This window comes from Sylvia atricapilla, chromosome 4 (genome assembly GCF_009819655.1).
Source record: "Sylvia atricapilla isolate bSylAtr1 chromosome 4, bSylAtr1.pri, whole genome shotgun sequence".
Lineage (NCBI taxonomy): Eukaryota > Metazoa > Chordata > Aves > Passeriformes > Sylviidae > Sylvia > Sylvia atricapilla.
Genome location: NC_089143.1, coordinates 28,999,369 through 29,015,478, shown reverse-complemented (window position 1 = coordinate 29,015,478; position 16,110 = coordinate 28,999,369). Strand labels below are relative to the sequence as shown.

The window sequence follows — 16,110 nt, the reverse complement described above, 5'->3', positions numbered from 1 at the left end:
CGTTTTTCCCACATGGCTTTAGTATCCTGTTACACCCTATACTGAGAAAGTGAACGTCACCTTATATTTCGTGTTGAAACCAGTACAGTATGGAAAATATTTTTTTTTCTTTCTATTAAGTCGTGCAGAGCATACTTGCTCACACAGTACTCAACAAGCCCTCATGATTGTCCAACCCCAAAAAAGGACAAGGGTGTCACAGCTGCTTTATCAACAAACTGGGTAACAGCGCACGTGAGGCAATCCAGGAAAAGCCAGGTACTACGAAACACAGCTCAGGCTGTGACTCATTCTTTGGCACCAGGATCTTTGACTGAATTCCCAGGAATTCCTCCTCGTTTCAGAACTGACAAAAGGAAACCGTCATCTAAGGGCATTCCCAAGAACATGTGGGATCAGTTTCTTACTCAGCACTTACGCAGGTCAAATTTCCCTTAAGTCAGTGGTGTTTTCCTGGGGGAATGCTGGCTTCATCCAAGGCACTATTAATGCCAATTTTTCAGTAATGCTTAATTTTAATATACTAACTCAATACTACAAATGTAACTGTATTATAAAGGATTCTCTTTGACAGCTAACTAAATTCCCTGATGCTTGGTCTGAGGATATCACTCCCTCATCTGCAAATATGGGATGGCTGAGTTTCCTTGTAGTTTGCTAATGAATTGGCAGGAAACCAAACATTTCTCCAGTACCAGGGCTTCATCACATGTTTCTACAAAATATTTGACAGTCAGCAAAAGGAATCTTTCTCCAAATTATTCAGTTAGCTCTGACTGTAATACAGTAATGAAAATGTAATATGAGGTCTATGTGGTTTTTTTACTTTTCTTTCTAATGTATATGAAAATGATAAAGTATGGGTATTTTAAAGCAGGAACTTTACTTTCTTCACAGCAAAAGCAGCATCTTAAGAGTGTAGAATATAACTGTACAAGTAAAAAAAAAATTATATTCCCTCAACTTTCACACACATTTTTTCATTGTCCTAAATCATTCAATATTTACAGTATTAGATGAAATAGAAAATATGCCAAGGACCTGTACCATAAACAAGTGCTTTACCCTATTCTGTCACACAGGGTCTTCTGTGCAACAAAATTCTATAAAATTCTATAAAATTCAGTTGTATTTTCAGAAACAGCTAACAGACTGTTTTGAGTTTATTGCACCTATTAGTTTGGATAATTCTTAGGATTAATTACTAGAATAATTAAGGTGACAAAGTAATGACTTTCCACCTCAAAAAACTTCATTGAATCACAGGATAATTCATGTTAGGAGGAATCTCAGAAGGTGTTTAGCACTCACTCTGTACTTCCAACGTTTGATTACCCTTACAGAAAAACAGTGTTCTCTGTAATTGATTGCAACTTGTGTTGTTTGAATTTGCACCCATTGTCTTTATGAAAGGCTGAAATGTTTTATCATGTACCAGGAGCCTCTACCATGAGGGTCCTGATCCAGCACCAGGGAGACTGACGGTCTCAACTTTGAAGTTCACCATCTTTTCCTTTCATCATGTTCCCATCCCTGTTAAATCTTACACATGAATTATTCATTGCTGTTCAAATAATAACCAAATGTAACCTGGGACTTAATTTTGTACTGGTTTAAGGCTCTTTCCTCCCACTTGTTTCCATCAGAATGATAACATGGACATAACTAAACCAATCCAAAATACTCTTTCTCTCAGTCCAGCTTACCATACCCTATGAGAAATACTACACCAGTGTTACTCCCTGACGGTGATGTTCTTGATTAACAAGTTCTGTCTCTATGCTGCCAATAAAGAGTTCTCCACCATAGGGGCAGCTGGTGGGCAGCAATTTATTCAGTGTCAAGCAGCTGGTTTTGCCCTCATCAACTCATCTTGAGAGTATAAACACTGGCTGGTGATACGGATTTTGACGACCGAAGATTTTGGTCTCTTCGAGGTCTTTGCTAAGGAAGTTCCTCTACTACACCTGCACAGGTACGCGGCTTGTGAGGAGGGACGCGCTGCTCCGCCTGGGTCCGGAGCCATCCCCTGGCCACCGATGCAGACACAACAACCAGCAGAGGATTCCTGGGCCTTTCTGCCGCTGCCGCCGCCGCCGGGGCTGGGGCCGCTCGGGCAGGTGGAGCGGGGAGAGCGGAGAGCCCGGGGGTCGCCACCGGCGGGGAAAGTCCCGCTCCGAGCCGGGAATTCCCGCAGCGGCGCCGGGAGGACGCGGCGCTCCGGGGCTTTCGCAACGCGGGGCCCGCGCCGCCCGCCAGCCCCCAGAGGGACCCTCGCTCCGTCGGGACCCTCCTCCTCCTCCCTCAGCGCCCCTCCGGCAGCCGCCCCTCCCGCCCGCATTCCCCTCGCTCCGCCGGGACTTCCCCCCGTGCCCCCGGAGCCTCCCGCTCGCCCCGCTCCTCGCCCCCGGGTTTCTCCCCCCGCCTCCGGTGCCGCTTCTCCCGCTCGCCCTGCCGGGGTTCCCCGGGCAGCGCTGCCCGCGGGGCCGCATCCCGCGCTGGCCGCGGGGGAAAGAGCAGTCCGCGGCCCGGGGCTCTCCCCTGAGGGCGGAGCGCCGCCCGGCCCGGCCCCAGCCGTAGAAAAAAAAAAGCACCGGCACAGGCGGGTCCTGCGAGCTCTTAAAGACAGCGGCTGCCTCCTCCCCCGGCGGGGAAGGCGGAAGAGCGAAGCCGCTGTCTTGGTTCTGATCCGCTTCGGGGTTTTATGCACCTGTCCGGACTCCTGCTCACCCTGGAGAAGGAAGAGAAGGGAGCTGCCCCCGCCATGTGCTCGGTAAGCGAGGCCGGCAGCACGGACCCCTTGGTGACCCGCTTTAGGCAGGTGGAGGAGACGCTGGAGAAGCTGCACCGGGAAAACAAGAGCTTGAAGAATAAAGTGCCTCGGTACAACGCGGTCTGCACCTTGTACCACGAGTCCGCGCAGCAGCTGAAGCACCTCCAGCTGCAGCTGGCGGCCAAGGAGGCGACGATCCGGGAGCTGCGGGGCAGCCTGGCGCGGCAGCGGCAGCCCCCGGCGCCGGGCGGGGATGCGGCGGCGGGCGCGGAGCCGGCGCGCTCGCTGGTGGAGAGCCTGCTGGAGCAGCTGGGGCAGGCCCGCGATCAGCTGAGGGACAGCGAGCGGCTCTCGGCGCGGAGAGTGGAGGCGCTGAGCCAGGTAAAGCCGCGGGGGCGCAGGGAGGGCGCAGCATCAGCGCGTCTTTCCGCGCTGCTCCCTCGAGAGCGAGGCATTTGATCGCGGGGCATTTGGCAGCGGCGGGGCGGGAGCTCTGCCCCGGAGCCGGGTGCTGGGAACAGCCGGGGCGCGCAGGAACCGGCGCTGACAGCGGGCGGCCCGGAGCTGCGAGGACTGAGCGAGGGTTTGAGCCCCTTCGAGCGATGCCCGCTCCATCCCCGGGTGCCCAAAGCAACGCGCCCGGTTGGGTACAAAGGTAGCGCCCCTTGCGTTCACAGTTCAGAAAGGCAAACCATAAATTCCTAAAGAAAAACTATAGATGTTCATTCAACAATTTTCAGAAGAAGAAAGAAAAACAGTAAAACTCCTTGAAGTTATCAGATGCAACAATTTTGTTCTCGAAGATAATCAGCTAATGGCACGAATTTTTCTATTAAAGTGTTTTGTTTAAAGTGCTCTTAAATATGGATTTTTCTATTGACAGTGAGGTAGCACTTTCATATTTGAAGAAGTAACTGACAAGTCTGGATGGTGTGGAGATAGATTGGGGAAATCAGTATCTCTCTTGACAGAAAAAAAACTGAATTCCTGAAAACTGAATTCCTCCCCCTCCAGCACAAGTGCTGTTTTGGTTACTGTCATTACGACTTTCCCAGGTTCAGTCTGAAATGCTCAAAGATTTTTAAAGCATTTATTTCTAGATGAAGCTGCATGAAGTAATTTCCAAACTGAGCAGCAGTGCTTAAAACTGAAACAAGTGTTTTTGTCATAAGTAATCTCTTGACCTAATGCTTACACAAAACATTATCCATATATGACACTCACCTAAAATACATTTTTAAAAGTTCATGTTTGGAAATTTGTTAGATAATCTCACTGACACTTTGCAGACAGATGGCAGCCTGTGGTATCTGAATATATTTGAAACGCTGATGCTGAATATCTTTAAAGGGGAAGTTTAGCATTCAGCATGATGCTAAAGAATCTAAATTTCACTAATAAGAACAAATGCTGTTTATCTATGTCAGACGTTAATATTTATTTCTTGAAAGAATGAAATGCTGTGCCCAATCAGAACACTGAAATTGGCACTAAATAATAACCAAACAAAAAAGACAGGTTGGTGAAGCCAGAGGCCAGTGTGCTGGCAAAGAGTGATCCCAGTGATTTACAGCTCTATTAGCACTCCTGAGAACCGGAATGATAGAGCTGAGGTTGTGGCTGTCTCATGGTCTGCACTGGCATCCAGAGATCCTCGATTTTGGGAGGAGCAGTGCTGCGGAGGTTTCTGGTACCAGCACCTGCTACTTCTTGAGGGTGTGTAAAAAACAGCTTGTTTGTTTACAGAGTCAGAACCGGTGCCTTTCAGGTGCATTCAAGTACAGATGGTTTGCACCAGTCACCAAGCAAACCTCTTCCTTCTCAAAACACCTGCAGAGGTGTTAATGCAGTGTGGATGATCCCACAGACCTTCCAATAGGACAAGGAGATGCAGAAACAAGGTACACAGTTGTTTCCCAGGGCTGTGTCAGGTCCCCTCATGTACCTGGGAGTCACCTGTGGCCAAACTAGAGCCACTGCTGCCACATGGATTTTATTTTCTGCTTGTTTGTCCTTACCTTACCATTCCCATCCTTTCCTAGGTGGGAAAGTTGCTCTGTGTGCTACCTCTCCTTTGACAGTGCCAGGCAGTGAATACACTTCACTGGATTTGATGACTTTACAGTTCCTTTTTTTCTTTTGAGGAAAATCTCTATTATCTGGTAGTTTAGTATACAGGACCTGTAAGTATTTTTCAGTCACCACAATTATTCATCTTAAATTACTTGGTTTCTTGTTATTTTGCTGCTTTACAGTCATAAAATCTTTTTGCTGCTTGTTCCTCCATTCTACTGATTAGAAAGTGCTTGCATGGCTGCCTGAGCAGTTCTTGTTTCGTTGATCCAACAGTACCAGGGTCTTGTGATCATAGAGAAATAAAAATTGATTTAGTCTACTTTTTAAGTACTTTGCAATGAGTACAGGAGCAGTAAGGAATTACTGCAATATTGAAGTCAGTCTTAGGTATATTTTGGCTTTTGAGTTTATTTTGCTTTTAAATAACCTCCCCTCCTCCCTCTGTTTAGGAAGTGCAGAAGTTGAATCAGCAGCTAGAGGAGAAAAATGGAGAGATACAGCAGATGATAAATCAGCCTGCATATGAAAAGGAAAGAGAAATCTTACGACTGCAGAAGACCTTGGCAGAGAGGGAGAAGGCTCAGGCCACCAGTGATGTTTTGTGCCGTTCACTCACTGATGAAACTCACCAACTTCAACGCAAATTAGCATCCACAGCAGAAATGTGTCAACATCTGGCAAAATGTCTAGAAGAGAAGCAAAGAAAAGAGAAGGGGAGTTCAGATGAACAGATACCTGCAGAAAGATCTAATCAGGTATTCTTATAGCTACTGTGTGTGTCTTTAAAGTCTTATTAGCTTCTGAGAATGTTAATTACAATATGATAGCTGTAACTGGGGAATGGTGAGAAGCAGCCCATTAAATAATTTCATGCTGGGTGTTGTGATGGCCATGGCAATGGTAAATAATTCAGCATATCTGAAATTTAGGATGGAAGAAGTTGTCTACCACTTCAACTTTGGCCATCTCATCTTCAACAGGCTTTTTTTGGAGAGGAGAAGAACTTGAGAGGTTTTGTCCAACCTCAGCAATTCCCTCAATAGAAAGGGGACAGCACCTACCTTATACCACCCCTGCTGCTGTGCAGCACTAGATGGTGCTGTGATTTTGAAGCTAATCTCTCCTGATTACTCATTTAAGTATCAAAATCACAAAACAAAGTAAAGATATTTCAAAGTGGTATTTATATTAAGAATTCTGTGACATGTGGTCTTCTCGGGTCAGGATTTGGCTTTGCACACGTAGTACAGACCTACAGAAAGTTGGTTAGGGGAATATGAGTCAAGGTGTCTTACCTTTTTTTTTTTTCCTCTGGGATTCCCCCTGGCCTCAGAGTGCAGGGCAGTGCTTCTCTTCAAGTGGGATGTTTAAAAAAAGCTTCGTAATAGGACAGTGTCAGAAATGCTACTGCAAGGCACAAAGAAACACCCGGATTTTGGTGTACTTTGCTAATGGCTGTTGAGGCTTCAGTTAATGTTCTCAGCTTGGGGTAAAGGTAGATCATTGTTCTGTTGTTCCAGAAGTCCTGATTGCTGAGAGTCATTAGGTAATTCATTAAAACACCATAAGGAAATAACATTAGCAGTGCTGCCTCTAGATCAGAGCATTGAGTAGGGTGCTCCAGACAGTTCTCACGAAAAAGAATAATTCTGACTTATGCTCTTACTGCTACACTGTGGTAATGCTCTTTTTCACATGACCACTCATCTGTGCTGTTGTGATGAACTCTATGCGTACTCATGTCTGCTTTCCCAAACATCCCAGAAGTGTTTCCAAAGAAAACTTACATTAAAGTTACTTTTAAGAAATAGAGGTTGAGTAGATAGAAGAAGAAAGGACTTTTTAAGGGACTTGAAGCATTTGGCATTATCATATTTAACATGTAATTGATAGACAGGAAACTTGATTGACTTTGATATATGCAATAAGCAGCTAACCTTGTACAGTGGGGACTTCCCTCTTGAAGAGGAGAAATTTCAGATGCCATTACTAGCTGATTCTAGGGAATTTTGCACAAAAGTGTTCTATATTACTCATGTACATCGGGGTTTTTTTAAGCAGATGTCACAACTGTAAAAAAAAGGTATCATTTTAGTCAATTATTTAGCAAGCAGGGTTTTTTCCCCTCAGTAATTTCTTCCTAGTACTGGCCAAAATTGACAGTAATAACAAAGCAAGATGAAGGCATATCTGTGCCTTTGTCATGCATTCTCTCACTCCAGACAAGTAGTTTTGCAAAGAGTTTGTGTAAACTCAAACTCTGTTTTCATGAGGTCTATTTAATGGTAGTACCAAGGTCATAAAACCCTAGATATATGTCATTACACATTACTGAAAAAAAAAAAAAATTACTTCCAGTTAACAGCACAGCCAAACAGCATCTGAGATTTTTATGTCAAAGTAACACCTAACTTTATCTGAAAATTACAGCTTTTAGACAATGAAACTTCACTTCAGGCTCTTATCTGCAACCTACAAGAGGAAAACAGGATGTTAAAACAAAAAGTAGCTCACGTGAGTATTTTCATTTTGTTACAGATTTGTTAAGTATTTTGTATTAGAGTAAATTTGGAATATATAAAGTCTGGTCAATCTAATTACATGGCAGTTTTAAGCAAGACAGTTTTTCTTTGTACTTTCAACATGGCACATAATTTTTGTTCCCTTAGCTGAGAACAACTTACTGCATAATTTTTAACATACTGGGTTTTTGTTGTTAACAATACAGTGCAGAAGAAACTTTTCATGTTCCTTCCTTGGATCAGTATTCCACCTCAGAAGAACAGCACTGTGCCCAGGGTGAACACGAACCTCTCCCTTTCCACATTATTTAATACTGTCCCTTTGGACTGGGAGATGGGAAGGCTGCCCATGAAGAGTCTGCACAATCATCTCCTGCTCTCCTGTACAGTGACTTACCCACCCTCAGGGGTCGAGTCAGCCTGTTACATTATCCCCTAGAGAATTTTGGTCCTGCACATATAGACAGCCTATGAAAGCTTGGAAGTTTGTGTCTTCCTGTCCTTCACGCCTCTCCTGGATAAACTTTCAGGTGGAAGATTTAAATGCAAAATGGCAGAAGTACGACGCCAGCAGGGACGAATACGTGAAGAGACTCCACTTGCAGCTGAAGGAGATGAAGTCACAGCTGGAGCAGCACCACGGGGGAACGCCAGCACAAAGGAATTCTGACCTGATGCACAAGGAGATATGCCGGTTAAACAAGCTCCTGGAAGAAAAAATGAATGAGTGCTTAAAAACCAAGAGAGAATTAGAAGACATGAAGAAGGCCAGTGAAGGAGATAATGAGCGCATACAAATGCTGGAGCAACAGGTCATTAAGTTTCTTCTTCCTAGAGATGGGAATTCTTAGTTTCTTCCCAGACCACTGAAGTCCAAGGGGGAAAAAAAGGGATTTATTTTTTTGACATTTGCCTGTCTGTGCACATTTGGCTATAGAGATACTTAACAAAACAGTTTTAAAGGAAACGCCATACTTAAAGAACCCCATGCAGTTCTGCTGGCCTTAATACAGAATATGAAAGATCTGTAAAAGAAATTTTTGAATTTCTTTTTGAAACCTTTGAAATACAGCTACAATAGAGAAGCTCATACTGAGATTCTGGGAATTAGTAACAAAAGAGTCTCAACTTTCCAATCTAACCTACCAATGCTCTAACTTATAAAATATTAACATGATAATTCTATTTCAGGTCCTGGTTTATAAAGATGATTTTACATCTGAGAGATCAGACAGAGAACGAGCACAGAGTAAAATACAAGAACTTCAGGCAGAAATTGCATGTCTGCAACACCAGCTAGCAAGAAGACAGGTAAGAAAGCAGCATGCTCCTTTCATAGTTTAAGCATGTCAACAGGATTTGGGACTAAAATAGACTTTTAAATATATTCTAAAAATATCTTAGTATTTCTAAAACAGTTTCTGCTCAGTGCAGCTATCAAAAACTTGGATTGTTTCATAGTCAGTTATGGTGGAGATGCTTCCCAGTTCAGATATAATACCCCTTTCTAGTCCGTTTTTCTTCTACTTGTGGATCACCATAAGAAGGGTGAATTCTTAGAAGGCAGAGAACAGCCATGACTCTTGGCATCTTTAAAGTAGCACACTGGCTGTATTCTGTGTTTTTGTCTTTACAACAATATTAATACTGCAAGAACTGATTAGTAATTTATTTACAAGTCTTCAGATAAATATTTAAGTGGTGTTTCAGATAGAGGTGATAAAATATCACCTGTTAAAGAATATATTTTATTGCAACTTTTTCAAGAGCTCTTCTTTCTCTTTCTAGGACTCAAGAGACACAAGCAGTCATTTCAGAGTTCACGCTGGTAACCAAAATCATTTGTATGTTCAGACGAATGTTGAACATCTACGAGGCAACAGCCCAGGCCAGACAGGCACGAGAAGAACAAACTCACAGTCTGAACAAGCTTCTCCTCCTGGGGACAATGGAAACTTGGGATCAGAAGGCAGGGCACAGGGTGAACTCAGATGCCCTCATTGCATGAGGTTTTTCAGCGATGAACTCAGTGATGAATTCCTCAAGCATGTTGCTGAATGTTGTCAGTGACCACAGGATGTGAGGGGTGTAAGTCAATCACTACTTTTATAGACATAAAACTTGCTTTATACATATCTCCTACAGTCCTAAAACAGAGTAATTCAAATGGAGAACTCTGGGGAATTAGGAGGATGAACAATATCTACCTCTTGCTTGATTTTGCCTTCTCTTGGACTGTGTGAAAGGCTTCAAGAGAAAGCAAAGTGTTTTTCTGAAGAATTATTTTTGACAGCTACAAGGAAGGCAAGTGTAATGGAGATTCTACTACAAGCTAAACTGAAAGCTACGATGGTAGTTTAGTTTCAGAGTGCAGCTTGACTTCATTTGGGTCTAATTCTCTACCACAGTCTGATGGCTTGTGAAAAAAATTACTGAACTTGAAATTTTCCTCCTCTTCCAAAAAATGTAGGCTGAAGAACAGGAAGGAACTTTTGGGCAGAAGATAGGAAAAATCTTATTGTGCTTTATCTGGATTAAAAGCGAAAGTATTTTCTTGACTCTTGAGGCTGAACTTGCAAACATCTCATCTGAAAATCCTTCCGTTTAACTGAAATCAGAAGAAGTGAAGAAAACATAAAAGGGCTGGTTATTGACTAAAACTAGCCTGCCTTTTTTGCACAGGAACAAGGTACAGGAATATTTATATTGTCTGTGCCATAAGTATCTATTTTACAGATTTGTAAACGTTTATTTGTGTAATTATTGATCGTATTCCTATTTGACCTAAGGATTATTTTTATAATAAAAGTGATTATGCATTTGCTTTACTACATTAGTAAAGGGGTCAAAAAAATCTCTTTTGGTGTAAGTATTTAAATGTGAAATAGTAACTATACTAAGGGCTAATTAAATGTCATGGTTTCAGATATGAGTTATTTCATTACTTTAGTGATAACCAGCTTCTCAGACTATTTTCAAACACGTTGAAAAAAAAAATCGCTCCTCGTGTCGGAGCAGAAGATTTACATTTCAGAGGCACAGGAACATATTTAACACCCTACCCTGCCAGACACATGTGACTATGTCAATGCTAACTTAAATTTCTTCTTATCCTGTCTGCACTGAAGAGAGCTTCAACAAATAGCAGGGGACTGTTTTGAGAAGGAGTATCAGCAATTAGAGTGTAAAAATATAAGAGTGCCACAGTTTTTTGCAGCCTTGGCTCCAGGTGTTTCTTACTGTGTCAGAGCAAGAGTTAAGGATGGAATAGGAAATAAAGGCCTAGTGCAACCTAAACACTTCATAATTAACAAAAACTTACTTCATGTAACAACACTCCTGTCTTCTGCTTTGCTTCATTCCCTGTTCCACATTTCAAGAGGAATGTGGATATTTTTCTGGATATTTCCTTTACAGGATCCTGTTCTAGCCCCAAAGGAAGATGATGATTTATGCCACTGTTGTCTCAGGTGGGATATTACCAAAAGCAATGCCTGGGCCATTGCATGTATCAATGGTTACTATTAATCTAATCTACAATGACTGCAATCCTGTGATTCACTACCAGCTTGTTATTCCCAACACAACATGCAAAAACATAGAGAAAGTGTTGTTTTTTCTTTTTTCTTGTTTTTTTTTAGTGACCATTTTTTACATTGCCTTTTAAGGTCATAGAGATCAGATTCAGCCCAGAGAATATAAGATGAGAAACATGATTAAACTTCCTGTGGCATAAGCTAATCTTATTTTTTTGCCTGTTCACATTAGACAAGCCTGGTTTACAGTTTCAGTGTACATCAATGTGATAATGCCAGTGATTGATACAGCAAAACAGGGACTTGATTTTTGTACTGATTCACACTAGAAGACACTTAAGAAAACAAACACAACAGTAAGTTAGGTCATGACAGTACCTTTTAAAAATTGCATTGAGATGATGACTGCTTTAACATATATCAGGAGGTGAAGTCTGCTGTAGGTTTCCATTTATGTTAATCCCTGTGGATACAGTTGGATAGACTGACCTAGGATAAGAAATAGTAACTTCTGCTAAGAAAGGTGCAGAAATTAGATAGGAGAATATGCAGTACACAAAAATTAACAGTGCCTATTCTTGTGAATTTAAATTCTGTGAATTAGTCCCTAGTCAATGCAGAGGTTAGTTTCACACTAATCCTGGGAAGGGAGAGCACTTCAGTGCTGGGAAACTGGATATACCTCCAGCAAGGACAACACTGAACCAACAAACAAAAACAGGTGAAGGTACAGATCAAGCACAGATTACAGCTACCACATAAAGCAATCAGTGCAATATATGAGAACTGGCATTTGGCTACCCGTGGCATAAATCTAGGATAGATCTGCTGGTTTTCTGTAAAAAAAGGCCTCTCTTCACAGCTGTTTGACTTTACCTCTACTGAGGATTTTTGTTGGGTTTTTTTTCCCCAGCTGGTAAAAAGCATGACTGTTTCTTGTTCTGGCTTAACCAAGAAATGTTACACTATGAAGAACTACCACTGTCTTACATGCAAATGTTTGTTTCAGATGATGGGCCACAAACTATTGCTCCAAAGAAAAGTTGTCTGTTATGCAATGTTTTGACTGTTACACCAAATTCACTGGTAGGTCTCTTGATAAATGTCACAAGTGACATTTCTCAATTTGTAGACCAGAATGCATAAAACCTTTCAGCTCCACTATCCCTACACTGAAGTGAAGGTGGCTGTGATTTTCCACCATTTTTGTATGTTAAGAAATGTTAGGTTAAGAAAAGCTCCTCCTGGTCTCACACTGGTGCTCTTTTCTTTTTGGATGGTTGTCCAAACTGAGCGCCTTGCTTGGTTGAATAGTAACAGCAACCCAGCTCCTTTCCTAAAAGAAAGCAATAAAGGCATAATGAGTAAGAAAGTAACTGCATGCAGTGAAAGGAACTTCAGTAGCATAAACTTTGTGAACTTTCATTATCCATTTGTACTACACTCGTTCACTGAAACACACATCATCTGTAAAACTGCACAGACATCCTCACACAAGAGACTTTTGAAATCATACAGAAAAACTGTCTGACTGGATGGATGGGGCTCAGTTCCTTATTTGCTGTATTGGTAACAAAAGGCATCCAAGAGAAATGAGCCTTGTTTTCAGGCAAAGTCAATGCCTGTTTATTCATTCAGGTGAGCACTGCCTGTACTGCAGTGGCATGCCAATACCAGGCAGAAAGCAGAGACACTGCAGTTCCACAGAGGCTGAGAGCAGGCAGGATAACTGCCTCTTCTGGGACTTGTAGGAATTTGTCTTAACATACTAAAAGCTGCCAAGATGGATTTGTCCAATTACCCTCATGATTAGTTCCTTCTCCTAAAATTTCTCCTTCACCAAATGACCATTCCTCAGTTTTGCTCTCCAAACCAATCTGAGTCCAGACACAGGGCAACTCAGCTCCTGAGGATCTGTGTCGCCTCACCAGCAATGAGATTTTCAGACTGTGTAATCTCCAGCTGCTGGCAAGCTTGTTCTCATTTATCCTGGACCTGATTATAATGCACTTTGCTCGGGATTTTAAAGTAAAGGCTGTTTACTAATAACCATGCTGGTTGCCATGCAGAAGTGGGCCCTTAGCACACAATCATGCCAGCAGCTGTAGGCAACACTGACTCACTGCATCTTACAAAAAATACAAATGCAAGAAGCCTCAGAAGTTGGTACGTACCCCAAAAGGCCCAAGGGATAAAAGATCAACAATAATGCTTTTTCCTGTAGCATGGGCAGTACAGAGCTGAAAAGGTTTCTCAAATAACGTGCAACTTCTAAGTCAATGTCTGCTTCGAGCTTCAATGATTTAAGATGTCACATCTTCTAAAATAAATCTTAAATGATGCCTCAAGATAACTTGCCCACTAATAATAAAACCAACTACAAGAATACAACTTGTTCAGGAAGCAGATACCTATGCTCTATGTTTTTTTTTTTTTTAAACTTCCATTTCCTGTGGCTTTGCTGTATGTGTATATATAGAAAGCAAGGGAAATTCCAAACAAGATGCCACACCATTATACTCAGAACAGCAGTGCTTCTCATTCTAAAAAAGGGAAGTCTCAAATGCTTTTTCTACAAAATCTATGTGAATTCAAAGTATGCTGTAGTAATATTTCATAGTACTATGCTCCAGTAGCTATCAGCTGGGACACAGAGGGTATTTCAGCTAAAAACCTAAAGTGTAAGAAATGTTTATGAAGCACTAGGCCAGCCCAGCACGACCTCAGCAGAGCGATGGGATATAAGGCTAAGCACTCCTGCCTTTTTACCTGATGCCTCAAAATCTTCTCTGAGGGCAAAGCACAGCTCAGCACTCTCACTGGAGCATTCACTGAGGCAGCCTGTCCTGGGGGTCAGGGCTCCAGCAAGGTCAGCTGGGGATTTACAGGGTGCTGCAGGAACTGCTTACTCCTGGAGGCAGCAGCCATCCCAAGTGGCACTGCACTTGTGTCTCCACTCCCACTGCTGCTCAGTGCATTATTACTCTTTCTCAGTAGCCCACTTTTTACCCCTCCTTTTACACTTGCTGGTAAGAAGCTGCTGGTGCAGGAGCACTCCACAATATGTGAAGGGTGTATGGTGTTCACCGTGGCCAACAGCCTCCCTCAGGAGCTTGAGATATTTCCGTGGCACATGGGGCTCTGGTATGGAGAACACTGAATCAGATGGGGATAAAGAGAGGTGATTTCAAATGGGTGGTTTTGGTGCCTTCTGGAAATGTGTCCTTAACCACACACACTGCCTCTCACCACTCTGCCCCAGACCAACCCTCTAGCACGTCTGGAGACCTGGCTGATGGCTGGGCTGAGCAGGGCAGCTGGCTGCTTGTGCTGATCCCCACCTCCTCAGGGTGAAAGGAACTCACCTTGCCTGAGGCTTTCACCCTCTCTTTTCTGAAGGAGTGGGAGAGAGGAGAGAACAGTGGAACCCTCCTCCCCCATCCTGCACCCATCAAATCTCTTTGTCAAATCTGTCTTCATATAAAGACCATTTTAATTATTGTTTTTTACTCATAGGGAGATACCTTGGTTACATCACAGGCCATTTATACAGGAGGGGCACCAGGCAACTTGGTGCGTGCCCCACCAGCTCTTTGGCTAGCACTGGAACACCCCATGGCTTGCTTAGTTTCTTGGTTTCTTCTGCAGCCAGGCTTCCTTCAGTCACATCCCAAAATTCCCCTGAACAGCCCAAAATGGCACATTTTGGGAATGGAACAGAGTTTCTCAGCTCCACAGCAGTCTGGACTTGGGCAACACCCAGTTACCCTCTGTGCTGAGACAAGATCCTGCACTATGGGAACAGCACCTTGATGCCACCGAGGGCAAGGTCATGAGCTGTCATCTCCCTCCAGCTGTGCCCCCACAGCCTTCCCTGGGCTGAGCCAGCTGCAATGTTAACCAGCCAGCCACCTGCACCCACCACCTGGGCCCTGGGCTGGAAGGAGAGCCACAGGCAAACAGACCAGCTCTGGGAGCAGCCCCACTGTGGCTGGTCCCACTCACAAAAGCCTGTTTGTTTCCTGCCCAGTGTAAAGCAGGAGGGAGGTCTCAGGGCATACTACAACAGGGCAGGGTCTTCATCTCTTTTAGGGCTCACAGGTGGGGAGGTGAGAAATGCTCAGATCTTTGACTAATAGAGCGCAGAAAGGAGCTCAGACACGCACAGAAGAATCAGCCCTCTTCTATCACTACCACATCTCAGGGAAATTCAGACCTCCAGAAAGGCATGCAAAGGTCCACAGATATTGGAGGAAAAAACATTACCTACCAAGAGAAAGTGGGAGCCGGTGGGATGTGAAGTGACTCATGCACACACAGCTGAGCACAGTCTAACAGAGCATCCTACCTCTCTTTCCCATCACCTGAGCTTGCCCTCAAGTGATGCAGATCTAATTTAGTGATTCTCAGCTTCTCTTCTGACCTCAGCACTTAGCACCTGCTGTGCCTTTTGCAAGGCCTGTTCTTACCTCCCCAGGTGGAAGGACAGAGCTTGTGTGACTCCCAAAGACAGCAGCCAGATGGGAAGCAGATATCTCTGGAGGAAAAGGGATCTTCCTTTGATCCTGGCTGCTGTCATAAGGGGTGTCTCTATCTTCCAGTCTCTCTCTCCTGAGCAGTCCACTTACCAGATTATCACTTTTGCCCTATTCCAATCCCAGTCAAACACAAACAGGTTTTTTGGGGTATTCACCATCAGTTCAATGTCACTCAGAGCCCGTGACACTGGTCAGCCCAGCTGAGTGCCTCTAATCACCGAGCTTGGGCCTAAAAGCACCATGCAATTGCCCTTTTTGCTTCTTTGAGTACTTCTACTAAAGCAATGAGTGGTCATTGAAAGGCATTTCAGCTCCAGCAGTAACTTTCCCCTATGGCACTTTTTCAGGGCCAGTCTTCTTGCAAGAGAGACCCCAGGGCACAGGTGGGGCCTGGTGGTCTGCTTGGCCGAGGGAGAGGGCTCTCTGACAGCCCAGGATGTTTCTGCCACGTGCAGGAATGGGGAAGGTGGCTCTGGAGCACTTGCCACTGAGCAGAGAGGGTGTGGAAAGGGGAATAAAATAGAAATTGTTTTAAAGAAACACCAAGGCAAAGATATGGACTAGACCAGGGCGTTCCAGAGAATAAGTCTGTGGCTGAGACCAGAAACCAATGTGGGGTGCAGGCAGGCTTTCCCCTCCCACACAAGATCCATCCTTTGATAACC

At 43.8% G+C, this 16,110-nt stretch overlaps 1 protein-coding gene across 1 annotated transcript; it reads left to right on the top strand.

The window, feature by feature from the left end:
* Positions 1–2,638: 2,638 nt before the first annotated feature.
* On the top strand, positions 2,639–11,290 carry TNIP2 (TNFAIP3 interacting protein 2). Its single transcript, XM_066317394.1, has 6 exons — positions 2,639–3,154; positions 5,299–5,604; positions 7,280–7,363; positions 7,902–8,183; positions 8,563–8,682; positions 9,160–11,290. The coding sequence occupies exons 1-6, from the start codon at positions 2,705–2,707 to the stop codon at positions 9,439–9,441; spliced, it is 1,524 nt and encodes a 507-aa protein (XP_066173491.1). The 5' UTR covers positions 2,639–2,704; the 3' UTR covers positions 9,442–11,290.
* Positions 11,291–16,110: the final 4,820 nt, after the last annotated feature.

Coding starts and splice junctions, on each gene's coding strand:
- TNIP2 (XM_066317394.1), top strand. CDS start 2,705: ATGCACCTGTCCGGACTCCTGCTCACCCTGGAGAAGGAAGAGAAGGGA. Junction 3,155..5,298: donor GAGTGGAGGCGCTGAGCCAG/GTAAAGCCGCGG, acceptor CCCTCTGTTTAG/GAAGTGCAGAAGTTGAATCA. Junction 8,683..9,159: donor ACCAGCTAGCAAGAAGACAG/GTAAGAAAGCAG, acceptor TTCTCTTTCTAG/GACTCAAGAGACACAAGCAG.